This window comes from Budorcas taxicolor, chromosome 4, assembly GCF_023091745.1.
Source record: "Budorcas taxicolor isolate Tak-1 chromosome 4, Takin1.1, whole genome shotgun sequence".
Lineage (NCBI taxonomy): Eukaryota > Metazoa > Chordata > Mammalia > Artiodactyla > Bovidae > Budorcas > Budorcas taxicolor.
Window position 1 is genome coordinate 113,487,853 of NC_068913.1, and position 27,574 is coordinate 113,515,426.

General features: G+C 46.5%; 1 protein-coding gene across 1 annotated transcript; it reads left to right on the plus strand.

The window, feature by feature from the left end:
• On the plus strand, positions 1 to 27,559 carry ZNF398 (zinc finger protein 398). Its single transcript, XM_052638652.1, has 6 exons — positions 1 to 89; positions 3,231 to 3,626; positions 10,198 to 10,324; positions 11,324 to 11,437; positions 20,195 to 20,308; positions 21,527 to 27,559. The coding sequence occupies exons 1-6, from the start codon at positions 66 to 68 to the stop codon at positions 22,672 to 22,674; spliced, it is 1,923 nt and encodes a 640-aa protein (XP_052494612.1). The 5' UTR covers positions 1 to 65; the 3' UTR covers positions 22,675 to 27,559.
• The last annotated feature ends 15 nt before the right edge of the window (positions 27,560 to 27,574 follow it).

A 27,574-nucleotide genomic window follows, 5' to 3' on the forward strand; every position in this document is an offset into this window, starting at 1 on the left:
GGCCTGCGTGGGGCGGCGGCGGCGGCAGCGGCGACTCCGGCTCCGGGCCGGACAGCGCAGGGGCCATGGCCGAGGCGGCCCCCGCTCCGGTAAGGGCGGCCCGCGCCGCGCTCAGCGCAGCGAGCCCGGGAGGGTCGGGGCGCCTCGGGCTCTGAGACCCGGACCCGAGGGGAGGCGGGGGGGAGGGCGGGGAGCCGGCCTCCTGTCAGGCGCGGGGCCCCGGAGTTCGGCGCAGCCCCGACGACTGAGCAGAAGACACCTCTCTCGGGGTCCCGCCAGCAGGGGAGGGCCAGGGAGCGGGGGGGACCCCGACGCCGAGCGCGGGTCTGGGATTGCTCGCTCTCCGCTTCGTGCGGTCTCCGCACCTCCGTGCGAGTCCCCGGCTCCCCATCCCGCTTGGAGGTTTGCAGCAGAGACAGCCTCTTACCCCAATGGGAGGGATGAGTTCAGAAACAATCCCCCCGCCTGGTGCCAGCCCCGCTGCAGGACGCGGGGGCAGGGGAGGGTGGTGGCTTGATTTGATGTTTTCATCAGCTGTTCTCCAGCCCTGGGAGCGGACCCCACAAGAGTCACCCTCGCTGCAGCCCCCCACCCCCACACCTCCACCCCCACCCCAAGCCTCGTGCAGCCACAAATGCGGGGTGACGGCAACAGTTAGGTGTGTTGAAGGACCGCGGAAGCGCAGGGATCCCCAGTGCCCAGCGCGTGTCGGGGGATGCCGGACACACAGGAGGCCTCTGTCGGGATTGCCGAGTGCTGGTTTCCGAGCGCGGGATTACCTTCTGCGTGTTTATTCATCCCGCGGATGTTTACCGCCGGCCGGCCGCGGGGCCAAGCCGGCTCTGTCCATGACTAAGCCAGCAGAGCTGGCCGAGACCGTCCCTGCATACAAGAGCCTCGTGAGAACCAGCCAGGGACGCGTCAATACCAGGACTGGATAGGGGGGCCCAGGATTTGCCAGCTAAGAAGCCTCTGCGCACCCCAAGTTCAGCCATTGTAATGGCTCAGGAGCCAGACTGGCCTACTGAGTTGCAAAGTGAGAGGAGGAAAAGGGGAGCAGCAGCAATGGGGCTGGGGACAGAGCAGAGGAGACCTATTTTTTCCCTTTCGGATCTTGTTTTTCCAATATGGTAGAGACGATCGTATGTCTATGCTAGCCCTGTCCAATAGAAATATAATGGAAGCCATATAGATAACCTTAAATTTTCTGGTAATCACACTGTTTTATTTATTTATTTATTTTTGCCAGACCCTCTGCAGTGAAAGCTACAGAGTTCAAACCACTAGGCCGGCTGGGAATTCTCAGTCGTCACATTTTTTAGAAGTGAAGAGAAACAGATGAAATGAACTTTCATGATATGTTTTATTTAGCCCCGTGCCTACAAAATATTTCGCTGTGTAATTAGTGTTAAGAAATTATCGATGAAGTTTTACATACGCCTCCTCATATTACGTCTTCAAAACCTGGTGTGTATTTTATACTCACTGCACATCTCAATTGAAATGAGGGCAGTTCAGGTTTTCAGTAGCCACACGTGGCTACCATATTGAACAGTGCAGGTCCCATGGAGAAGACTCAGGAGGGATTGAAATATTGACTATAAAAAAGAGATAAGATCAGCGTATTTTAAAATGTGGAAGGAGGTGGCATTCAGAGCCCAAGGTTTTGAGTGGGATGAATCTTTTTCCTGAGGGAAGGAAAGAAGAAAGCATATATATTAAGCTACTGCTGAATTTGAAGTGAGGAGTGTGAAGAAAAAGAAGAGAAAGTTGAGAGAGACTCCCCCCATTCCCACTGTCCAGGGTCTAATTACTCTTAATTCTTAAAGTAGGAGGCCATGTCATCTCCTGAGAGGCAGGGGGCCTGCAGCAAACAGGAGGCTCAGCCTGTGATCCCTGAACCAGCAGTGTTGGCATCACCTGGGAGCCTGTTTAAAATGCAGACTCTAAGTTTTCCTCCCAGACCTACTGAGTTAGAGTCTGCATTTTAAGGGGATCTCCAGATGTGCTCATTAGCTTGAGAAGCGCTTTTACGGCAAGTTGAAGAGGGCCAGGAGCTTATAATGGCCAGTATGGTGGGAACCAGGCAGTGTAGTGTCCCTGCTGAGCTTAGAGACCAGGGGTGTGTGGTGACACCAGTTTACCCTGTTGTGCGACTTCGTTTCCTTGGGCTTCCCAGCCTCCTTCCAGGAACAGAGAATAAGAACAATTGATTCAAAGCTGGAAGTTAGCGGAGCCGCTGAGGCAGAAAGAGAAGTGAAGGGTTGAAGTTAGCTGAAATGATCAGCCAAGGAAGAAAGCAAAGCCTGGAGCAGGCTGGTAAACCAGAAGCAAATGGAAGGGTCAAGGGTTCAATGGGATTGCAGAGCAGGTGAAAGAAGAGTAAGCTCGTGGGAGCCAGAGAGATCAGAGGTTGTGGCCAGAGAGCAGGTTATCAAATTCATAGCCAGAAGGCTTTGCAGAGATATCCTCGTCCAACCTCCTCTTCGTTGTAGGAATTTCATTTAAAAAAAAAAATACACTCATGTTTCAAAGTATGCTCAGTGAGCAGGGGAGGGGGGAGCCTGTTATTTTCTTGGAAAGACCTAGTTCCATACTCATTCATACAGACCAAAGTTTCCCTTCCCGAAAATTCTATGTTGGTTCTAGTTCTGTCTGCCCTCTGGAGTAACACAAAGTGGATCAGATTAAACAAGTCTGTTCTGCCTTCGGTTTTATAACCTGCAAGTATTAGAAAAGAGCCACTGTGTTTTCTCCACACGCAACATTCATAGCTTATTCAACTACTATTTCATGGTGTGGCCGTGGTTGTCAGCCAGGTGGTGGATGGGCGGGAGCTTAATTAAGTCAATAAGGAAGGGGTTTATCAGAGGGCACGGAGCTCGGTGAAACCTGGAGAGATCCTGGTGCATTTCGAGCTTTTGCGGAGGCAGAGGATGCCACTGCAGCCTGGCCCCTGGGGGGCTGGCTCAGGGCCGTCCACCCCAGGGAATGCCCCAGGCCGCTGCTTGGTCCAGTTTCACCTGGTCACTGTCTTAGCTCATCCACCCCTGAGTTCTCTTGGCGTTTGGTGCCACTGAGCTCCACAAAGATGAGGCTTAAGCAGGCAGTACTAAAACTGTACTTAGGGTAATCACAAATGGCCATGGAAGCAGTGCTCATCTGGTGTGCTTTGGATTAGGGCCCCTTCTAACATTCAGTGTCTCCTCCCGTCTCCCCACTGCGCACAGACTTCCGAATGGGATTCCGAATGCCTTACCTCCCTGCAGGCGCTCCCTCTCCCCGCAGCCCCAGCGGCAAACGAAGCTCACTTGCAGACCGCGGCCATCTCCCTGTGGACTGTGGTAGCAGCCGTGCAGGCCATCGAGAGAAAGGTAGAAGTCCACAGCCGGCGACTGCTGCACCTGGAGGGCCGGACGGGGACAGCAGAGAAGAAGCTGGCCAGCTGTGAGAAGACAGTGGCGGATCTCGGAAACCAGCTGGAGGGCAAGTGGGCCGTGCTGGGGACCCTGCTGCAGGAGTATGGGCTGCTGCAGAGGCGGCTGGAGAACTTGGAGAACCTGCTGAGGAACAGGAACTTCTGGATCCTGCGGCTGCCCCCGGGTATCAAAGGAGACATTCCAAAGGTAGGCCTTGCACTTTGGCGTGGGAAGTGCAACCCCTCGTCCTTGCTATTGTTCAGTCGCTTGGTCGTGTCCGACTCTTTGGGACCCCATGGGCTGCAGCACGCCAGGCTCCCCTGTCCTTCACCATCTCCCGGAGCTTGCTCAAACTCATGTCCATTGAGTCCGTGATGCCATCCAACCATCTTGTCCTCTGTCATCCCCTCATCCTTAGACTGTTAGTAACGGGTGGTCTTGGTCAATCAGTGAAGGCTGAAGGAACCAGGAAGTGGCTCTTTGTCTATTTGGGAAGCATTGCATGTTCAATTTACATGTTTTGATCATGGGAAATGTCAGACTTCAGACTGGAAGACTCTTCTTAGCCCAAAGCTGGCTATCCGGCAGATGGATTTTTTTTTTCTTTCTCCTACCCATTACCGCCAAGTCACTTTTTTTCTGTATTAACCTGTCTGCCGCAGTCTTGATCGAAAACAAAATTAAATAGCATTGAAATCAGTCAATTTGAATTTGTTGGGAATTCTGGTTTTAAAAAAAAGAGGACAGAGGAATGAGATGTAGAGTCAAATGGTTGGTGTAAGGATGGGGGGCTGCCTGTGGCTAGGATCCATGGGGGGCCTGTCCTTCACCCTTTACAAGGTGTGCTCTAGTGCTTGGGCCCAGCCTCTCCGGAGGGAATAGCCCATAAAACAACAGGAAATAAACGCCATTCCCTGAGCTCTGGAAGACAAAGGCAGGTAGTTTCCAAACATGCCTGTTTATTCATTCATTCAACAAGTATGTCTTGAACACATACTGTTTGCTTGGTATCTAGTTCCTGAAGGCACAGCAGTGAAGAATTCATGCAAGCTCCCCTGAAGCTTAAATTTTAGAGGGAAAGACGTTACAAACAAACAAAATAAATCCATTTAAGTGCCTCAGTAAAAAATAAGAGTGTTATCTGGTGATTTCTTTTTTAGATTGGATGTCAGAGAAGGTCTAGTAAAGTATTTAGGCTAAGAGTAAATGACAGGAGGGACCCTACTGGGAGAAGGTCTGAACAGGAACCTTCCAGGCAGAAAGAATACCTAGTGCAAAGTCCCAAAGGCACAAACTTGGAACACCAAGAGGAAGGAAAAAGGCCAACCAGCTGGTGTGCCGTGAACAAGCAGTGCATGTCCAGAGACACGGGGGTGACTCGTTTAGGGCAGGGTTTTTCAGCCCTGGTTCTACAGGAGTCAACTGGGAGACCTTGAAAATTCTGATGGGCGTCATGTCTAGATGTTCTAACTTATCAGGTTCAGAATGGGGCCTAACCATTGATCTTAAAACTCCATAGACGATTCTAACATGCGACTCTGGTTGTAAAACCACCAGTGTAGGGCCCTGGAGACCGAGGTGAGGAATGTGGTCTTTATCTGAATTAGAATGAGAAGGTTGGAAGGCTTTAAGTGGAGGAGTTGTATCTGGTTTATATTCCGAAAGAATCTCTTTGGCGTCTACCTGGAGAATGGCTCATGGGAGTAAGAACAGAAGCAGGGAGAAAACCCTAAGGCAGCCGTCAGGGCGGGAGGGCCAAGAGTGGCTTGGCTGAGGGTAACAGCAGTGCAGGGGGAGATAAGCGGGCAGATTCAGGACATTTTGATGGTAAAATTGACAGTAAGATTTCCTGATGGGAATTAGGGAATGAGGAGTTAGGAACAATAATAATGTAAATTTACTGCATGATAATTTCTGAGCACTTACTGTTGTAAGTACTTTGGTTACTTTCATAAGAAGTCTAACTTGCCCAAGCTCATACAGTCAGTAAATATAAATAGCAGGGTTAGATTGTGACGCAGTTGGCTCCAGAGCAAGTGCTCTTAACCACGGACTCTCAGGTTTTTGACTTGGAGGTCTGGGGGGATGGTGTTGGCATATATGGAGGTGGGGAAGAAATTAGTGCCCCTTTGGCAGTGTTTGAGATGCCTGGGATATGTTCAGGAGTGCTGCTAAGCGGTCTCTGAAGCTCAAAGGTGAGAAATATTTGGAAATCATTGACATGCAGATTGTATCATAAGTCACGAAGCCAGAAGCAATGACCTCGGGAGAGAAGGTGGAGAGGCAGGAGAAACGAGTCCCAGGACCAAGCACCAGGGGCGGGAGTGGCGGCCAGTGAGTGTGTGGGTCACAGGGTCAAGGGACAGTGGTCATGTGGGCTGATACGTTGCTGAGAGGTCTACAAAGATGAGGATGGTGAATGCAGTTTGACAACTTCACCGGGGACCTTGCAAGAGCTGCTGCAGGGCAGAGAGCGGGGGATAGAAGACTGAGTGTGGGTTGGGGGGCAAACAGAGGGGATGGAGACCCCTTCAAGGAACAGGGGTGAGCAGGTGGCCGGGAAGGTCAGAGCAGCATCTGAGAGAGAACCTTCCCCGCTGTATGGTGTGTGTGTACCTGAGTGCTTCCTGAAGTTCTCTGGAGTAATTTAAACTTGCTGTTGGGCCATAAGAATAGCAGAGAAGGTAAGGTAAAGTTACTTACTGTCTAACCTGGGTAAATGGATAACATTTAAACTGTCCTTCTTAAACTTCCAATTTGTATATAAAATAATGTGATTCCTCTCAAAGATTACTTCATGAAATTAAAATATATAGAAGATTTACTAGATTGAAATATGGGCCATAGGAACACTTTCATGTCCTTGATTTGTTGAAAATGCTCCTACTCTGCCCTTATTTTTGAATGCCAAGTTCAAAATAATTCTCCCTCAAAAATCGTTTCTTAATTTTCATTTTTCGAATTGTGGTAAAATATGTGTGACATAAAATTGACCATTTTAGGGGAGGGGGGGTGAAAGAAAAAATACTTACCATTTTAAACAGACAGTTCAGTGGCATGAAGTACATTTCCCTTGTTACGCAGCTATCACCAGCATCCATCTTCAGAATGTCTTCATTTTGCAAAACTTTAGTGATGTACCCATAAATCCTCCCAGGACCCCCTCCCCCAGCCCCTGGTGACCCCCATCCTGCTTTCTGTCTCTGTGAATCTGTCTGCTCCAGGTCCTCATCTAGGCAGGCTCATACTGTATCTGTTTCCTTGTGAGGGAGTATTTTCCTGGGCTTGACACCTTCAAGATCAATCCATGTCAGGGCAGGTGTCAGAATTGCCTTTTTAAGGCTGAGTAATGTTCCACTTCTCTCACAGTTTTAAAGGCACCAGTGCTTTTTTTTCATTACATCAAATGCCATTGGTGAAAAGTTTAATAACAAATCAATTCTTGTTTGTAAGAAATATATTTTTTTCTCTCTCTGGAAGCTTTTATCTTCTATTTGTACTTGTTATGTCTTCGGTGTAGGTCTTTTAAAATTTATGTTGGGCACTTGGTGTCACCTTTCACAATCAGAAGACTGATTTTCCGCTCTGGGAAATTTTCTTCTGTGATTCTATTTTTACAATCTTTTGTTTCCCCCATCCACATTTTTTTTTTTTCTGTTCTCTTTGTGGAATTACTGTTTGACAGATGATGGATTCTTGTCTTTGTCTCTTTAACTTTTCCTTCGTATTTTTCACCTTTTAAACTGGAGTTCTGTTACTTTTCCTTCCAGCCTTTCTGACTTTTAACAATTGTATATTTAATTGTAAAGAATATTTATTTTCTCCTTTTTTAAAGCAGCCTGAATTTTTCTTTTTTAACGGATGCAATATCTACTTGAATGTCTCTGGGAATATGTGTTAGAGCTTTTTAAAATGTATTTTTTTTAATCTAGGATTTTTTTGTAGTGTGTGTTCATCTCGATGCTATTAATTTTGCTTATTCATTCATTCATTTGCTTTACTTCTTGGCTGCACTCTAGAGCACAGGCTCTAGGCACATGGACTTCAGTAGTTGCTGCACTTGGGCTCCGCAGTTGTGACTGGCTAGGGCATGTGGGCTCAGCAGTTGTGACACAGGGGCTCAGTAGTTGTGACTTGTGGGCCCCAGTGCGTGCAGGCTACAGCAGTTGTGGCCCATGGGCTCATTGCTCCACAACATGTAGAATCTTCCCAGACCAGGAATCGAACCCATGGCCCTTGCTTTGGCAGTTGGATTCTTAACACTGCACCACCAGGGAAGTCCAGTTTTACCTTTTTTTCTTTTTTTAAATTTAGCTACAGTGAGTCCCTAGTTGCGGCTCCTGCTCTTAGTTGTGGCATGTGGGATCTAGTTCCCAGACCAGGGGTCGAACTGGGGGCCCCTACATTTGGGAGTGTGGAGTCTCAGCCCCTGGACCACCAGGGAAGTCCCAGTTTTACTTTTTTTAGTATTGAGTAATCTTTTTTTAAATATATATTTTTTAATCTAGGATTTTTTGTAGTTTTTTTTTTTTTGGTTGTTTGTTCATATTTATAAGTGAAGGATTTGATTAATAGGATAATTAGAGGAAGCTTGCATTTTTCTCTACCACCATGTCAGTCTTTTTAACCAAAGGATCTTTCCTTTGCATGAGAGGCTCTCTCCTTAGATGCCCCATATAGGTGGGCTTCACTTCAGGGTGCCATGCAAGGAGCAAACAGGCAGTGCGGGGCCCACCAAGAGGCCAGGAGTGAGGCAGGACTCTGAGTTAGCCCCACACCAGGATGGGGTACAGTGGATGGGACAGTGTGGGTACTGTCTCCAGACAGGTTTTTAGATTTCTTTAGAGATGAAGTCTGGGTTTCAGCTTTGGGGTAAATGCTTCTTTACCAGGGCTGATGAGGACAAGAGAGGGGGCCGTACTGTTCCAAAGATAGACCTTCAGACTGCAGTTTCCAGCCACTGTTACTCCTACTCAGTGTCTCTGCCAGCTTTGAGCTTGCCGTTCTCTGCATTCCTTGCTGCGGTCCTTCCCTGTGCGTTGTCAGAGACGCCGCTTCCTTGTACCCCAGCCCCAGCGCTCGCACGTCCTCTAGGTCTCAGTGAGAAACTCATCAGAAGTTCTGACTGGGGCACACCCTCTCCTTCTCGTTCTTGGTACTGTTACTAATATTTAGTCCCTCCTGGTCTGACTTGCTGTCATTTCAATGGAACTTGGGTGGGAAAGGAAGTACGTGTGTGTTTAGTTCACCGTCTTGAACCAGAAACCTGTACTGATCCTTCATTTTTGTCATCGTTTTATCATATGTGTTTCTGTTGTAAGCTTTCACACATCTTTTGTGTAGTGAGGTTAGATAAAAACTTGACTATTGAGTTCATCTACATTTGCCCTCAGCTTGATTTTAGATGCTGAACAGGATGTGAAATGAGTAGTTTATGATGCTAGTAGCTCCTAAGGAACAAAATTTATGGTTGATGACACAGATGAAGCAATTAGAAAATGTAATTGCCTCACAGAATTGTATAGACCTTTGTATTTTAAAGGATATGTGAAGTTTATGAAGATGAGTATCTTTTTATTGAATTTTTTAATTTGGGGAGAAAAAAATACACACAAACATATATATACGAAATTACCAGGAGTCTTTCTCATTCTCTTTCCTTTTTCCATAGGATCCTGTTTTTATTTTATGGATTTAATCTCTCTCAAATCCTTATGGTATTACTAGTAAGGTTTTTATAAAGATTCTGTTGCCTAGTTTTTCCACACTCATCCTCCCCCTCTTTACATTTTAGTCTATCTTGGTCATGCTGTAGGATTTCTCAGTGGTCACGGTATTTAAAAGTTAACTCATATTTAAGAATAAAACTGTGGAAAGCTCTCAAGTGGGCGAAGGAAGAATGAGCGTTATGATGATGGCAGAAGTAGAGAAGCTTTATACTAGGTGACAGTGCCCACACCTGGTACCTTAATACCCCAGGCCCCTCTTGGATTTCTCTACAGAAAGACATATCCATTTGCCTACGGATAAGCTCCTAGCTTTAGATAGCATTATGCTGGAAGGTGGGGTTCCTTATGACCATTCCCTTCATGCAGCTTGACTCCAGCTAGGCAGAATCCATAATTGTTCTCTGAATGTGTTCTCTAATTTTCCATGCTTAAGTGTTTTTCCCATTCCTGTTAGGTCTGTTTATAACCTACCTATTAGGACTGACCAAAGTCCCACCTTAGTCCAGCCTCTTTATAGCTGTTTCCAAAATCTGTTGTCCAGGTCATTAAGCTGAATATAGTCGTATGCTTCTTTTAGACTGAAACTGTATATTTATAATCTTGCTGCTTAAGATAAGCCTCGTACTTCATGGATATCCACTATAGGCTCTGTTCTGTGAATTAAATACTGCTTTGCATTTGTACCTATCTCTATTGATGACTAAAACTCACAGCCTTAAAGTTTGTCACAGTGAAAACATCATCAACTCTTGGAGGTTAGATCTGTGTCTTAAGTCTTCCCTGTATCCTTTTGGCATCTCACATAGGTTTTTTGTAACTAGTAGGCATATATATAGTTGGAGAAGGAAATGGCAACCCACTCCGGTATTCTTGCCTGGAGAATCCCATGGACAGAGGAACCTGGCTGGCTGGCTACAGCCCTAGGGTTGCACAGAGTCAGACATGACTGAAACAGCTTAGCATGCCTGCAGGCATATAGTGGAGAGGTGATGTAGCAGAGTGCTTGAATTGCAGTGAGAGAAACTAACCCCAGTGTGTTATAATTGCAGGTGCCTGTGACGTTCGATGATATCTCCATCTACTTTTCCACTCCAGAATGGGAAAAATTAGAAGAATGGCAAAAGGAACTTTACAAGAATATCATGAAGGGCAACTATGAGTCTCTCATCTCCATGGGTGAGGCTAAGTTGGCACCGTTTGAATGAGGGGACAGCAGCTCCGAGCAGTCTCAGAGCAATCCCTTTTCCTCCAGCGTCCTCATTTTCCCTCTGTCCTCATACATTTCTGGTTCCAAGCCAAAGATGTCCAATTCACCCTTGCTAAAAAGGAAGTCATAGTTTCTCCTTCTGCCAAGTCAGGGGACAGAGGGTGAAGTTCAGGGGTGTGGGTGTGCCAGCTGCAGTGGTCTCCATGGTGTCCTGTCTATTTATGGCCTCGCCTCTCCTCACTGAGGCGCACGTGCTCTTACTCCATGGAGGTGGCAGTCGGCGGGCCTCGCCTCTCTTGACTGAAGTGCCCTCACTGTTACTCCATGGAGGCAGCAGTCGTTGGGCCTCGCCTCTCCTCACTGAGGCGCACGTGCTCTTACTCCATGGAGGCGGCAGTCGGCGGGCCTCGGCCCTCCTCACTGAGGAGCCCTCACTCTTACTCCATGGAGGCGGCAGTCGGCGGGCCTTGCCGCTCCTCGCTGACATGCACGCGTTCATACTCCATGGAGGCGGCAGTCGGTGCTCAAGGGGTATACAAGCCTTTCTCACTCATCACCTCTCCTCCCACCGCTTTCCCAATAGACACTGTCCATGGTTGGAGGTGAATGGATGGGGAGAGTGGTCTAGACCAGTGGTCCCCACCCTTTTGACAACAGGAGCCAGTTTCGTGGAAGAAGACAGTTTTTACACGGATGGGGGTGGGGCTCATGTTTCAGGTGGTAATATGAGTGATGGGGAGCAGCAGATGAAACTTCACTGGCCACCGGCTGCTCACCTCCTGCTGTGTGGCCCGGTTCCTAACAGACCACAGACTGGTACCAGACCATGCCTTGGGGACCCATGTGCTAGACTCAAAGAAATTCCCTGGGACTGTGGGCCTCACAGCCTTCAGTTCAGCTTCGATGGCTGTTAGTTGTCATCCTCACTGATCACTTGTCATACCCTCTTTCCCATTTTCCTCTCGTAGATTATGCCATGAATCAACCCGATGTCTTATCTCAGATTCAGCCAGAAGGAGACCGTAATACAGAGGACCAGGCTGGGCCAGAGGAGAGCGGGATTCCCACGGACCCCAGTGAAGGTGAGTGGAGAAGAGAGATCCACCCTTTGTCTCCCTTTCCTGGTCAGAGGTGATAGCTCGGAGCAGAGGTAAGCAGGGGCTTCTGGAGGCTCTCGGTCCTAAAGCAAGGAGACTGTGAATGGGTCAGCAGGCCCTGGAAATCACCTTGTCCAAAGCCTTCACCCGTCAGTAGCACATGCCTGAGAGTATTGAGGGAGCATGTGTCCAGCTGTTCAGAAGTGTTGAGGGGCTGGGAGTCTGCATGGTCCCTCAGGGATGCACGAAAAGGGCAGACCTGATGATGTCCACCTGGGTGAAGTGGATTTTGCCCAGTTTGGGAGCCAGTTATCACTAATTAACTCCCCCTACTTTTTTTTTTTTGGTTTGCATCGATTTGATATTATGGGGGGAAGATTGCTAGCCCAAGTTCAGTTGTTATTTCTCTCAAGTCCCACCTGTTACCAGAAAAATTTCATACAGATTTTGTTTGCTAGATAGAAATTTTATCCTCCAGACATCTCTGTGAGATGAATATCTCTGACAACCCACCCTCATTCCATGCACTGGTATTTTTTTTCCTAGCATTTTACTATGAAGATTTTCAGTCAGAAAAGTCAAAATGATTTTGCAATGAACACAGAGATACCAGTCACTTAAGATTCTATCCCTGGCATTTTATTCTACTTCCTTATTATATGTGTGGCCATCTCTGCGTCCCTCGGCCGTCCATCAATACAGCCTATTTTCTGTGTATTTCAAAATCAGTGCAAATAGCAAGACCTTTCCTCCTAACTAGTTTGGCATGGATATAATTAACCTAGAGTTCAATATTTGTTTATATATTTTGTGATACACATTTTATATACAATGAAATGCTCAAATCTCAAGTGAACTTTCTCTGAATTTTGAGGAATGTATGTCTGCCACACATTGTTTTTAAGAATGTGTAGGTGATTATATTTAGGCAGTGTAACAGGTTGAATTTTATTAATCTCTATACCTTGGATATAAATAATGAGTCTAAAATCACATCACAAGTAAAGATGGGTTATTTGATTGCAGAAAAATTCATTATTGGAAGTGGCTCCTTAGTCAGCTTTATTAGTTACCTGACATAGGCCTCAGTGAGAGAAAATGAGTATGTCATTTTATTGTTTGTGGATGAATGGAAATGGTGTAAGTAATTTGGTTTTGTGATCATACTTGAAAGTTTCATTTAGCTGCCGTTTTGTCAATTTATTTTTACCTTGGTTTTCAAGACTCCATTTGTGGGTAGTCACCTTTTATGCTTTAATATATTTTTACTTAAAATTAACAGTGTAAGCATTGAATTTATTTAATACTCTGGTTTTATTCTTTAGAATTTTAGTTTGCATTGGTAATTACCAGCCTAGTTATATACCTGAACTTAAAGATAGGAGTCATAGAATTTAGACTGATCAATACATAGCATTTAAAAAAAATCATACATGTCTAACCTTTAGAACCCTTAATATTTTCCCCCTTTTAGGTTTAATTACATTTTCATGACTTTTTATTCATTTAATTCAATTGCTTTCTTTCAGTTGCTCAAATTGTCAACAACTGAGTTTTAAACCACCTCCTGTGTCCTTTCAGTACTGCCTCAGTACTTGTTTTCTTTTTTTTTTCCATGATTAAGAAGTTGAATATTTTATTATTAAATTGTTTATTCTCCTGCAAGGCTGTTACTTCACTGTATAAAAATGGCACCAGCAAACACAGTATATTGCAAAATTAAGATAGTAATATTCTTCACTGGACACTATACAACTAACAAATTTTTCTCCACTGGCAGTTATTTCTAGTGGGAAGATAATTTTGACCCAAATCCAAGGATAGCTGTAAGCAAGTTACAGTGTCATACAAGGTTTAAGATAACCATGTTATCCTTGAATTACATAATTTTTGTAATTAGTTTTACCAGAGATAATTTCAGGAATTCTGAATATTATAACTGGAGCCTAGCCTAAAAATCACAGGATGCTGTGGAAAAGATGCACAGCGTTTATCTGAAGTCATTAGAAAATTAAGGGGTATTTTCTTCAGGAAACATTATTATAAGTCATTTCTTTTGCTAAAAGTTGCTTTTTAAATATCTATCCACTACTAATTTAAGACAACTATGCTAGATTAAGTTGTTTCAAAGTAGTTTATTTAGGGGTTCCATTTTCACTCCTCAATAGATTTTATGTATTTCTCATATGCTTCTTCACTCATTAATTCATCTAGTTCTGAAGGGTTCCTGAATGTCAGTCATCTTGATCAGCCAACCATCTTCATAACAAGACTTGTTGACAAGTCCTGGATTTTCTGCTAGAGCTTTATTAATTTCAGTTATTTCTCCTGATAGAAAAGAATAGAGTTCACTAGCAGCTTTCACACTTTCCAAAGCACCAAACTCCTCTTGTTTGTTCAACTTTGTCCCAACTTCAGGCAGACTACAGTAAACAACATCTCCCAAAGCTTCCTGTGCAAAATTGCTGATTCCCACTGTTCCAACACCATTTTCTGTTGTTACCCATTCGCGTTTTTCTGTGAATTTCCGCACCGATAGCAGAGCAGGGCCGGTGCGCAGCGCCCGGATGGTACCCGCTCGCAGTCCCCAGGGCTGTGGCAAGCAGGGCGCACTGGGTGCCGAGATGGCGCGCAGGCTGCCGATTGCGGCCCGCACGCTCCGCACCGCGCACAGCGCCGTGTTCGCACGGGTGCAGAGGGTCTCCGCGCGGCACCTAGAGCACCCTGGCCGGCCAGTACTTGCTTCCATAAAAAAAAAAAAAAAAAGTTCCTGACTCTGTTGGGGTTTCCAAGACTTCTACACTCAAGTAATTTGCTGGGAGAACAGAGGCCCCAGCATATAGCCATACTTAGGGCTGAGATTTATTACAGCGAAAGGACACAAAGCAAAATCAGCAAAGATCAAAGGTGCTCAGGATGCAGCCTGGAGGGAACTGGGGGCCAGCTTCAGGGTCCCCTTTCAGTAGAGCCTCATAGACCACACTTAATTTCTCCAACAACAAGTTGTGGCAACACACATGGAGTATCATCTCCCAGAGAGGCTCTCCAGAGACTCAGCACCCAAGGCTGGTCCCATAGGCCCCCTCTGTCTGGCATGTACCAAGATTCCAGACTCCCAGAAGGGGAGTGGATCTTCAGCATGAACCACAATGTAGAAACAGCTGAGACCCAGCGAGGCACTCTTAACATTGAGGAGAGCTTGAGATCAGCACAGGGAACTACTTATCAGCCAGGGGCCAACCTTGGGAGCAGGCCTTCCAAGGACAGGCAGTCTCAGGCCTGCTGTGTTGACATGGGGCCACTTTAGATTTTCCTTCTCCTAACACATTAAAAACCTCCTGATTCCTTTCAGTGGAGAATAGTGTTAACTGTTTGGTCATCAGGTGCCTAACAGACTGTCCACGTGGATGCCAGGTGGATACTAATGCTGGGCCACTTCAGAAACGGGACTAATCAAATATTTTTTTCATTGATTATTCTTCACTCTGTTTATATCATTTCCCCATCTTGTTCTAATAGGAAAAGAAAAGAAGAAAAACTTCTCATTATTGAGCAAGCAGCTGTCCTCTTCTTTAACATCATCATCTTTTTAAAGTTAAAAAATTTTTTTAAAATTTTATTTATCTATATATTTTTGGCGGTGCTGGGTCTTTATTGCTGTGCCGGCTCTTCTCTAGTTGCCGCCACCAAGGGCTGCTCTCTAGCTGTGGTTCAAGGGTTTCTTGTTGCCATGGCTTCTCTTGTTGCAGAGCGCAGGCTCTAGGGCACTCGGCCTTCAGTCATGGCGGCTCCTGGGCTCTAGAGCACAGGACCAGTAGTTGCGGCACAGAGGATTAGTTGCTCCTCGGCATGTGGGATCTTCCCAGATCAAGGATTGAACCTATTTCTCCTTCATTGGTAGCTGGATTCTTTACTACTGATCCACCAGGGAGGCCCTTCAAAATTAACTTTAACACACTTTGTAATTTGTTAGTAGACCAGTATGTTCATATTAAAATATTGATGTATTTTTAGAAACAATTTTCTAAAATATGTTTGGATTTTATCCTTATTTCTTATAAAGCCCATAATTTATTATCTTACTCCATTTTAGAGCTTTAGGAAGAACTGTGCATTGTAATTAAGTAAAAATACATACAGGTAGAATAGATTTGGGGATAGTAAGGATACCTTATGGCACCCCCTCCTTTTTATGTCCAAATATCTTGGAATTCATTTTATATTCTGTCTTAGTCACCATTATCTGAATCTGATGAAGAAATTATTATTCCTTCCAGGGAGCAGTCACTGGTGCCTCATATCTTAGATAAAATTGCTTCAATTAGTAGAAAATAGTAATGAATGAGAGAATGCAGAAAACTATAAACCTGAGATTTTCTGGAATTCTTTGTTACTAGGGCCAAAATGCAGACCAGCTGTGTGTGTGTGTGTGTGGCCATTATTTGGTCACTGATAGTTGTAATATTGAACTCCAGTATTTTAGAATTCTTTGGAGAAAAGCCTTAACTAAGAAGTTCAAACAGAATAACAACCAAAAGCCCATTATCTAGCCCTTCTTCTAGTTTGGAAGCCATGGACCTGAGCCTACATTCTAGAAAAGTAAAGTAAATTCATTCCCAAACCTGCAGTCCTGAGGAGACTTCTTTGCTCATCATTGGTTAGGGTCCATCGCCCTTATCTCCTTTGTCACTGGTCACTCTTGTCCAGCAAGACCATCTTTTCCTAAACAAAATCAGTGACTAAGACATCCCAATATGGTAAACTCTTTATTTTTGTTTAGCCTACATGCAGACAAGAATTACCCTGGAAATAAAACTTCGCTTAGTACACAAATACACAACATAATCACCTGCTGTGTTACACCTGCAGTTCCATACCTGCTTCACAAAAGTTGCAAAAAGAGTTTTGTATCTTTACCAATGGTAGTTTCATGTACCAGGCATTTTCATTGTCTGCTTAAGAATTCATACCTCAGCATCAGTTCCAACTCACTCAGTTCATAATACATTTGTACACATCCCAGAACCTCAAGGCTCCAGCTCCTTCTCAGACAGCTTGGGCCCTACCTGCTTAAAGCACACATGATAACATTCAACCAGCGTAGACATTAAAATTTTATATTTTCTTGCCATCTGCCTTTCTATTTTAACCACCTCTCGAACCTAAAACCTCAGCATTTCTTGATTTCCTCTTACCTGATCAGTATTTTCCGTTTCTCTCTTCTCTAGCTTTCCCCAAAGCCTGCTGCTTGCATGAACCTCTGATTTCACTTTTATTCCATGTCTCTTTAAGTGTCCACTGTTAGGGTCCCCCAGGCCTGTGAGGATGTGCTCCAGGTCCCCCTGTGACTGGGCCAGCAGTCGCCCTTCTGTCACCAGGCAGGTGACGCACGAGGCCCCCTGACCACTCCCGTCTCCTGCTGCTTTCATCTCACTTCCGAAAGGTGCTCAGCCCTGCACTCCCACCACTCCCACCGAGTGTAGCAGGCACAACCGTATTCCATGCACTCAGTGACAGCAGTGCTAAGACCCAGTTATTTAATAAAATAAATATTTACTTTGTTGTCCTAATCTAGTTAGTTAAATGACGGGAGGAACTTACTTTAGCATCACTATTCAAGAAGACCCCGGGTTTCCTTCCCGGGGTTCCCCAGGTTCAGTGAAGGCATGCTGAACCAGTGACGGGAACAATAGCCACTCCCGTTTCTGGAGAACCGCCTTGGTGTTTCAGTCCTCCTCAGCTTTTATGGTTGGCTGCTGACTAATACTGTAACAAACGACTGGAAAGAAACCACATGCCCATCAGCGGGAGATGCTGAATGCACAATGGTACAGCTACAGAAAGGAAGGAGGAGGGTCTCTGTATAATGCTGCAGACACGCATCCCAGAATATATTGTGAAGGAAAAAATAAGGTCCAGGACAGTTGGTGTAGTATGCCTCTTAAAGAGGGAAAAAATGAAGATGTATGGAAGATTAAAACGAAAGCCAAGGAGGATGGCTACCTACACAAGGAAAGAGACTAGAGATGGAAGCTAGATCTCTTTGAATGTATTTTATACTTTTGATTTTGGAGCCTTGTAAATATTTTACATAAAAAAATAAGATACAAAATCAAACACATGCTGAGAAAAATAAACTGTATACCACAAAAAATCTTAAGTTGAGTCCATATTTTTGTTAATAATACTGGTATAGTTTTGAAATGTACCTTCAGATAAAGCAAACATGCAGTGTTATTGGGACCAAGATTCTCAGGATAAGAGAGAACAGATACAAGTATTAAAGCAGTTTCATAAATATTAATATACATTCATTATATTTTGTTTTTCTAAATGGTATTTTATAGCTCTGCCTATTGAAAAGACCTAGAAGCAGTGACAACCTATTAACAATTAGCATCCTTATCATCCAGATTATGGTCTCTAAATTCCATTTCTCAGATTATTGATTGTGTGGTTGGAGTGGAAAACATACAAGATGAATCTGGTCTAGTTTGTTATACCAGAAATGGAGGAAACTAGATATTTGATGATGTGAAAAGACATAGAACTGATCTGAAGGGGCTCCCCCTAGCCAAAAAGGGACAATTTGAGCATCGAAAAGAATAATGACTTGAACTTACTTCTGGAACGGAAACAGATTCACAGACACAGAAAACAAATTTAAGGTTACCAAAGGAATTAGTGGGGGTTAGGGAGAAGGAAATAAATCAGAAGTTTGGGATTAACATATACACACTGCTGCTGCTGCTAAGTCACTTCAGTCGTGTCCAATTCTGTGCGACCCCATAGACGGCAGCCCACCAGGTTCCCCCGTCCCTGGGATTCTCCAGGCAAGAACACTGGAGTGGGGTGCCATTGCCTTCTCTGATATACACATTACTTTATATAAAATAAACAACAAGGACCTACTGTATAATGCAGGGAACTATATTCAGCATCTTGTATTAACCAATAATGGAAAAGAATCTGACAAAAAATGCATATATATATATATATATATATATATATATATATGTAGAACTGAATCACTTTGCTGTATACCTGAAACTAACACAACATTGTAAATTAATCATACTCAATTTTAAAAATGGTTTCAGAAAAGAATAATGACTGCAATGGATTGAAACTCATCAAATATATAGCATTCTATGAGTTCATAATGATACACTAGAGAAAAAGTAGTCAGAACCACTTGAATCACATTTGGAGGTTCTAGAGCACTAACTCGTTATTTAGAAGACTGATGAGTGAAGCAGTTAACATATATATTATATACATATGTTATAATACAGTTAACAGGTATATTATATACATATGTTTATAAAATATATAAACATATGTATAATATTTATAAAATCTTGGAGGAAGAAAAGATAAGGTTGGACTGTAGTTAGTACACTTCAGCCTTGTAGCTCAAAGTAGGAAAGGCAGCCCACAATGTGTATAGAACCCTGTATTCTCCTGTCTGTCTGCATAACCTGACAGTCTGTTGGGCCTTGTCCAACCTCTTATTTCTGCTTTGTGTATACCTTTAGATCCAAGCAGTCTCTAACTGATTTAAAAGGCATTGACCAATAACAGTGAGTTCTGTTCATTCACTAGGAATAAAACCATAACCTGCATACAAGGCTTTTTTGGTAAATAATATAGAGAGCTTGAATTTACTCTCCGGACCCTGTCAATGTGCCAGCTTGTTCTTTTAGGCCAAAAAAGGCTATATAGACCTTGGCTGGAATAGCAAGCTCAGCTGTTTCTGTACTGATCAAATAAGGCATGTTATGTGCAAAATCTTTAGAGGCTGTTCTTTTTTATTTTCCAAAAGAATCCCCAAGGCCTGAGGAACTTGCAAATACTATTCTCCCTACTCTCAGGGTTTAGGAAAAAAAAACCTGTGTCATTAATAAGCAAAAGTAATGTGCTGTCTTGAAAAGAACATGGAATTGGGAACCTGAAAAATGTTTCTGAGCAATCAGATGTGTGCTTAAACCTGATCTTGTAATTCTGATAATATATTTGTTTTTAAATTAACATTCTTAAAAAGTTTTTGGTCAGTCTTGTTTGTTTGTTTGTTGTTTTTTCTGTATTTTAAAGTAAACCTTTGATAATCTGGTGTTTCACTGTAAATGTTTCCTTACTGGAAATTTACTTAACCTCTGTGGGCCCCCTCTAACTTAAATGGAGAGGAGATCCCCTGCTTCCTTATCTCATAAAAATGCTGTGAGAGAAAAATGTGAAAATACTCTGAAAGTAAGTGTGCTGATGAAATGAAAGGTACTCATGCTTCTAGGTGATTTCAGGATGTCATCTCCAAAATAAAACTTTTATTTGTTTTGAAGGGTCGGGAAGGTCCCATGGAGAAGGGCATGGCAACCCACTCCAGTATTCCTGCCTGGAGAATCCCATGGACAGAGGAGCCTGGCAGGCCACAGTCCATGGGGTCGCAGAGTCAGACACGACTGAGCGACTATCACTTTCACTTTTCACCACCAAAAATAGTGAATCAAGGTGAGTCTATCATGGAAAGATTCATACATTTGGTTTCCTTTTGAATTGGCTCTCTGGATGTTATATGTGTTTTTGTTTTTTTAAGGCTGATTTTTTTTTGTTGTTATAGTTAATTAGAGATAAATATTGGGGCAAAATGTAGTATTCAGCACATCAGGATGATTATTTCCACTTTCTGAGTCAAGCCCTGAAGACATTTCTCTTCCCCCCACACCCCCTCCCCCCCACAAACAGAGCCTGGCATTTCGACATCAGATATTCTGTCTTGGATTAAACAAGAGGAAGAGACCCAGGTCGGTGCCCCGCAGGAGCCCAAGGAGAGTGACATGTGCAAAGGCACCTATGCTGGTGAGTACCAAGCCGCCCAGGCTCAGAGTATGTCAGACTACTGAGTAGAAGCTGCAGAGGAAGTGGGGTTGTGGAGGCAAGGAAGTGGGTAAGGAATAAGAAAAGTGGGCGGGGGGAGGCTTGTTCAAGTAAGAAATGAAACTGAAATCCAACTAAGATAAATTTTAAGTGAGAAAACACACTCTTAAATGTGAAGACAAATTAGAACTGTCAGAGGAAGGAAAAGAAGTGCACACGGATGAAAAGTATGAGGGGAGAGAAGGGCAGAAGAACATTGGAGGATCTCGTAGAAAGGGCCGAAGCTGGATGGGGATAGGGGAGACAAGCCAAGGCACAAATGAGGGTCTTAGTGAGGAGCTCTCCCTAAGGACAAAACCAGGACAGGAGGAAACACCTGTCTTCTAAGACACTTAGCGCCATCTGTATTTTGCCATCTGAACAGAAGAGAATCTCAAGGTCAGAGGAGACACAATGGTTCATGCAACTGAATGCAACCTATCTATCTTTTGTGCTCTGTGCTTAGACCCTGGAAAATCAAAAGAGAAAAAGAGTTTCTGCTCTTCCAGAAGTTTTGTTGGAGGGACACATTTCAGTACTAGGCATGCCTATTATTAAACGTCAAGGGTGAGTGGGATGGATGACTTAACTTATACACAAGACATAAGGAGTCTGGAGGACATTCCATCAGTTATCCTCTAGGCATTTAGATAGAGCCTGAGAAGGACATGAAGCTGGAACTGGCCTTACAAAACCAGTACCAGTGCTTGGGTGTGACTTAGGAAGCTGGGAAGGGCGGGTGCACTCTACAAAAGGGAGGGCAGGGTGAGCGAAGATACAGGAGCAGAAATGCATACTGTATTTCCTGAAAGATAAAGGGACAGAGAACTATGTTGAGGGGTTTATCTGACAGAGTAAGGAGGAACAGGATTAGATAAATAGACCTGGTCACAACAGGCAACAGAGAACACCTCAGAGTGTGTGCGCCAGTAATGAAACAGTGAAAGTCACTGGAGAGACAGATGCCAGGGCCCTTGTCCAAACGGAAGCACCGCAGAGGCTCGGTAGCGAACTCTCCGGTGATTGACCGCGAGCCCGGCAGACACCCTGGTGGTTGTCTCAGCCCTCTGCTGACTTCCTGCTTTGCGCCGGGCAGGGACCCGGGAGAGCTGCAGGGAGCCCGGGGGGTGGCCGGGTGTGACCCTGAGCTCTTTCTTGCAGATGAAGAGCTGGTCATCAAGGCCGAAGGCCTCGCCAGAGCCTCCCTGTGCCCCGAGGTGCCCGTCGCCTTCGCTTCACCAGCAGCCGCAGCTAAGGAGCCGTTCCCGGACGTGACCTTCAAGAGCCCGCAGTCCGCGCCCCTGGCGCCGTTTGGTCGTCCAGCCGCCGACCTGGCCGAGGCCTCGGAGGGACAAGTGACCTTCACGCAGCTGGGCACCTACCCGCTGCCGCCCCCGGCCGGGGAGCCAGTGTTCTCCTGCCACCACTGCGGCAAGAGCCTCAGCCAGGACCTCCTGCTGACCCACCAGTGCGGCCCCCCGGGCGAGCACGCCGCCCCCTGCGCCCAGTGCCCCAAGCACCTGCCCCCGCCGGCCGACGGCGGCCCCCCAGCCCCCGCCCGCGAGATGCCCCCCACCTGCCCGCACTGCGCCAGGACCTTCACGCACCCGTCCCGACTCACCTACCACCTTCGGGTCCACAACAGCGCCGAGCGCCCCTTCCCCTGCCCCGACTGCCCCAAGCGCTTCGCTGACCAGGCGCGCCTGGCCAGCCACCGGCGAGCGCACGCCAGCGAGCGGCCCTTTCGCTGCGCGCAGTGCGGCCGCAGCTTCAGCCTGAAGATCAGCCTGCTGCTGCACCAGCGCGGCCACGCGCAGGAGCGGCCCTTCTCCTGCCCGCAGTGCGGCATTGACTTCAACGGCCACTCGGCCCTTATCCGCCACCAGATGATCCACACGGGCGAGCGGCCCTATCCCTGCACCGACTGCAGCAAGAGCTTCATGCGCAAGGAGCACCTGCTTAACCACCGGCGGCTGCACACGGGCGAGCGGCCCTTCAGCTGCACGCACTGCGGCAAGAGCTTCATCCGCAAGCACCACCTGATGAAACACCAGCGCATCCACACGGGCGAGCGGCCCTACCCCTGCGCCCAATGTGGCCGCAGCTTCCGCTACAAGCAGACGCTCAAGGACCACCTGCGCGCGGGCCACGGGGGCGGCTGCGGCGGGGACCGGGACCCCTCTGGACCGCCGCCGGACCCCCCGGGGCCCCTCCTACCCGGGCTGGAAGCCTCGGCCCTGGGCGTCAACCCCGAAGGTCTGGAGGCCAATCAGTGGTATGGGGAAGGCAGTGGGGGCGCGGTTTTGTAAAGCTGTCTCCTTTCAGGGTTATCTATGTGGGCAGGGTAGGGGCAAGAGGAAAGCCCCGCCACCCCTCACCCCGCGGTAAGGACTGCTTGGCACGTCGAGGAATGTGGGGTCCTGAACACTTGACTAGAACCGTGCTTGAGTTTCGGAACTTCAGAAGAGCACCACGTTGCGAAATCCAGGAAGACCTGGAAGAAAGCCCAGCTTCCCCATCTTTTCAAAAATATGACCGAAGCAGAAGTTAGAAGAATGTCGCAGAGGTTGAAAAGCAAGGTTCAGCCTCTGATGATCCATCATAGGTTAGTAAGTTGAGAGTGGTTGAGCTCTATGTAGAGTCAGGTGTATGGAAGAGCCTCCAAGCACTGAAGCCCACCGTGAGGCAGAGAATGTTTGCCCGAACCTTCCTCACTTCCTTGGTCGTGTGATGGCTGCTGGAAGCCAGTGCCCAAGCCCTCCCCACTGCTACTGCTCCCCTAGCAGAGCTCCAGTGTCCTGCCCTGCCCAAAATGATGACTCAAGACTGCCTTCCTAGGTCTCCCAGAGTAATCCTTCTAATATATTTTGTTTAATACTGAGTGAGCAAAAATCTTGATGTTAAAAGCTTCTTAAGGAGAACAATTCTTTCATCAGCTTAATTTGAAGCATCCAGGCTTTTACTGCCATTTAAGCTACTAGAAAGCTTTGCCAAGGTCCTGGTTAAGAACTTGGAGGCAGGATATGCAGCCCCAGCTTTAAAAGCTAGAGATCCCAGAGAAATGATAGAACAGCCTAGAGTTTGTGCCTGAACCGTGTTCCTGAGAGCCACTTATATGTCATATTCTTCCTTATTGTTTCCAAGCCAGTAGGCTGGCTTTTCCATTCCTGGTGTCTGATATTCTGACAATCATCAACGGAAAAGGCTACAGCACCTTCTAGAAGCATTACAGAGTCCTGGACAGTGCCCATGGCCTCTCAGCTTTTGCTTCCTCAGTAGTGAGATGACAGTTACAATGCAGCTTTCTTGAGCCGGCATTGCCTGCTCAACCCCTCCTGGTGATGGACAGATTGAGGGGCTTCATAGACCCCTGAGAGCTAAGCGCCAGACGGGGCGAGGGCAACCTCTTCCCGCCGGCGTTGCTTCTGGGGAAATTTGCCACCATGTGTACCTTTGAAAGGGTCGGTCAGTCACCAGGCAGCATCTGAGCCTGGTCCCATTCCTAAGTGACTTTGCAGTCGGGTCACTTCCCCTTTACAGATCTCACATTTTCATCTGCACTGTGAGGCTGGTGAAGGGGGAAAAGTGAACCTTTAGGATTAAAAAATATACATATTGTGGTACATTCCTTCTCCTGCCAAAATCCTATCTCTATCTCTGGTTGTTATCCAAGGAAAGCAAAATAAGACAGCAAAATCAAGGCAGAGAAGTTCTTGCTGAAACTTGACTGAAATCAGTCTGATTTGTTGTTGACCCGGTTGGAAACTGGGATAGAAGATGAGAGCGCAGAAGCCCCAAGTCCTGGGCAGAAAAGTTGTTTGTACCTCTGGCGCTCTCCTGTTTCCCTGGAACCTCCCTACGGTGACTCCGATGAGGTCTGCAAGCATTTAGGCAAGACACTGTCCTGACAAAATGATAAGGGAAGGACCCGTTTTCCCCGTCGTCACCCAGCGCACACTTCACCCTGCCTAGTTAAGTGTGACTGCACTAGGAAAAAGTGTCAGCCCAGCCAGCTTCACTCCTAGGAGGGTGCTGTCTGAACATGCTGCTCTCTGGATAATCACATGTATAAAATATCTGCTCTGTGACATTCACAACACCAGGCATCACAGGAGCCCTAAGAGATGTGTGTGAGACCTAGTCCCCTGTCATAACTTACAGTCTGAAGGCAAGGGTATGGAGCACACCAAGAGATGATGAACAGAACCTTGACATACTGGATTGAAGAGTTTTCTAGCAAGGATCTGGATCCACTACCATGGAAACTGGGGAGTCCTGGGGATCTCAGAACCCGAGTTCCAGCTTCACGGGTAACCACCTCCCCGCCAGGAACTCGAGACTGAGATCCAGCTCTGGTTTGCATGTCCCTAACGAAAAGGAAGAAGAGTCACAGTGCTGTCCCCGTGTGGGGAGCTCCCTTCTGAAGAAATGGACTTGCACATTCTCCAGGGTTTGCCAGAGAAGGCACCCCTCCCTGCACTAGATGTGGTGATGGATGAAATGACCTGGAGAAGCCTCTTTTACTCGAAGGTTTCCTGAGGACACAGCTTATTAATGAAAGAGACCTGGGGATTGAAATGCTTCAGAGAGGTCCCACAGTCCCTGTTGCAAGGAACTCTAGCCAACCGGGACCCACAGTTTGGCAAGAAGTGAAGAGTTCACATACCCACGAGGTAAGAACCATGAAGCTGAGTGAAAGGGAATGGCAGGGTCAAGCCAGAAAGATAGAAGTGGAGGTTATCCAGTTGTCAACTGTCAAACGGACCAGGGGTGCAGCCTCTGTACCTTCTGGTCTCCTTTCCCTCCCACAGTCTTCTCACCACATAGAAACCCAGGCCGGGTCTAAATTAGAATTTGTTTGCTTGAGATGCAAAAGTGGATAAGTGGGAAAAAAAAAGACCGTTTGGAAAGATAAGTCCAACAGAGAGGCTCCAGAGTACCTTGACTCAGCAGGGGCTTCTGAGACAAATCATACCCTTAACAGTATTTGAGGATTGGTCGTCCTGACTGGACTCAGTAGGAAGGAGGAAACCTGGGAAACCTGCGCTCCATCAGTCGGCCCTCTGGCCAGGAAGTGTGTACTGTCGCACATCAACAGGCACCATCTTCGCGGAGTAGATCCAGCTGTTGACTGTAACCAGATTCACACTTTGCTTCCTTACTAGATTTTTCGTTATCACCGTAAGACGAACCTCTGGTTCCGCCGCTGATGTAAACCTAAACGAAGTTGACCGTCTGGAAAGTGAAAGAAGATGACTCTGATCTTTCATGCTGGGTGTTTGTTACTAGAACACCCTGGCCGGGTTCTGGCTACTTTACATAGCTTCCTAGCAGTGCTTTACAGAACTTCCCTCACCATTAATAACAGCCTGCAGACTTCCCGATTGGGGGACTCCGCTGGGCTTCTTTGTGGAGCATTTTTAAATATTTGGGTATCCATGGCTATCTCAGACAGAACCAGACTCTAGTCTTACCCGGGAGTAATAAATGTTTACTGTCTCAGTCTTAGAAAGTCTGGTTGATAAGAGAGAACCCGAGTCCCTTTATTTGTTCATTCCAAATGGGATGGAGAACTCCGCTTACATGTCCTCTGGAGGAGGAGCAGAACACACTGTCTCCCTGTCCCCCACCCCCAGCTGCATCCCACACTGTAGCTTCTTAGACAATATAAAGCGTCCTCCTCAGCTGCCTGAGGACCACTGAGAAGCTGGGAGGAAAAGTAAGACTCTCCCAGAATGTTCTCACAGACCAGGAACTCTGTTACCGTCAGCGCCGTGTTCTCTGCTCTTGGTGGAAACCTTTGACCCTGCCCTCTTCACCCTACAAAGGAAGCAGTCTTCTCACAGGGTTTTACACAGAGGACATTCTTTGACTTGGGAAGAGTCAGACTCTTATAAGTAGAGGATCCTCCAGTTGGGGCACATGGGCGGGAGATGGGGACAGGGAGTGCTCGGGCCTCACAAAGGCATGTTTTGTGGGTTAGTGCAGCTTAGTGGTGTAGGGCATGGGTTTGGCCCAGACCTAGCGAGTCCTGACGTCGTAAGAAGTGACGTAACAATTTAATCATCGTGAGTCTAGTTTTCCTATCTGTAACATAGAATGATGCTAGGTCTTGGACGTGTCAGGGTTTAAGGGGAAACTGTGAAAGTACTTGGCATGGAGCTTGGCACACAGAGGTGTCAGATCGGCAGCAGTCAGGAAAGGTGCAGGCCAACTAGAGAGGGAACTGAGGCCATGCTGCAGAAGCGCGTGGCCACTTGATGACTTAGCTCCTGCCTCCCATCTATTGCTTCCATTTAGCCTGTTCTTTTACCTATTCTGTATCTCGTGGCTCCCTTAAGTTTGTGTGTGCCGTGACATCAGCTGGTCCAGATTCTAAGGTGTGGAATCTGGCCCTTCTCTTGCTATGTGTGTGCGTGCGCGCTCGGCTGCGTCCGACTCTTTGCAACCCCACGGACTGTACCCACCAGGCTCCTCTGTTCATGGGGTTCTCCAGGCAAGAATATTGGAGCGGGTTGCCATTTCCTACTCCAGTGATCTTCTCAACCCCAGGGATCGAACCCCCATCTGCATCGGCAGGCGGATTCTTTGCCACTGCCCCGGGGCTTCCCTTCCTCTTTCTATACCAGGCCACAGAAGTCTCCAGCCCGCCCTTGGACTCGCTGCCCTTGGGTCGGGTGCTCACCTTGGCTCAGTCAGCCATGGCGGGAGGGAGGGTCCTAGGTCCCTCCGCGGGATCTGGGGCTGGTAGACTCTTGGGAACGGGCAGACGGTGGGGCGTTTCTAGTACTGCGTAGAGAGGAAAGACTCTGCTTCCCCTGTGTCAGGCTTCCTTGAGAGACTTCTGCTCTGGCAGCACATTGCAGACCAGAGCTCATGGCCAGTACAGAAAGGACCTGGAGGATGCTGTTGCTGTATCTTGCAAAAAAAGTAATTTGTTACTTTCTGGGGTATTATTCTGCCTTCCCAGCCAGGCTCCACTTCCTTTTCAAATAGGTGACTCAGGCCTTAATTCCATCTCTACACACATACACAATGACTTTCGTCGCATTGCCTCTTGAAAACAAAAAATTACTCCGCCCCTTAAGACCAACCCCAACTAAAGAATGCAGAGAGATACAGTCAAATCAAAGAGGACTCAAAGGCACCGTCCTGCAATGTCCATAAAATTGCCAGGTTACATTTCAAATAAAATATCTGATAAAACCT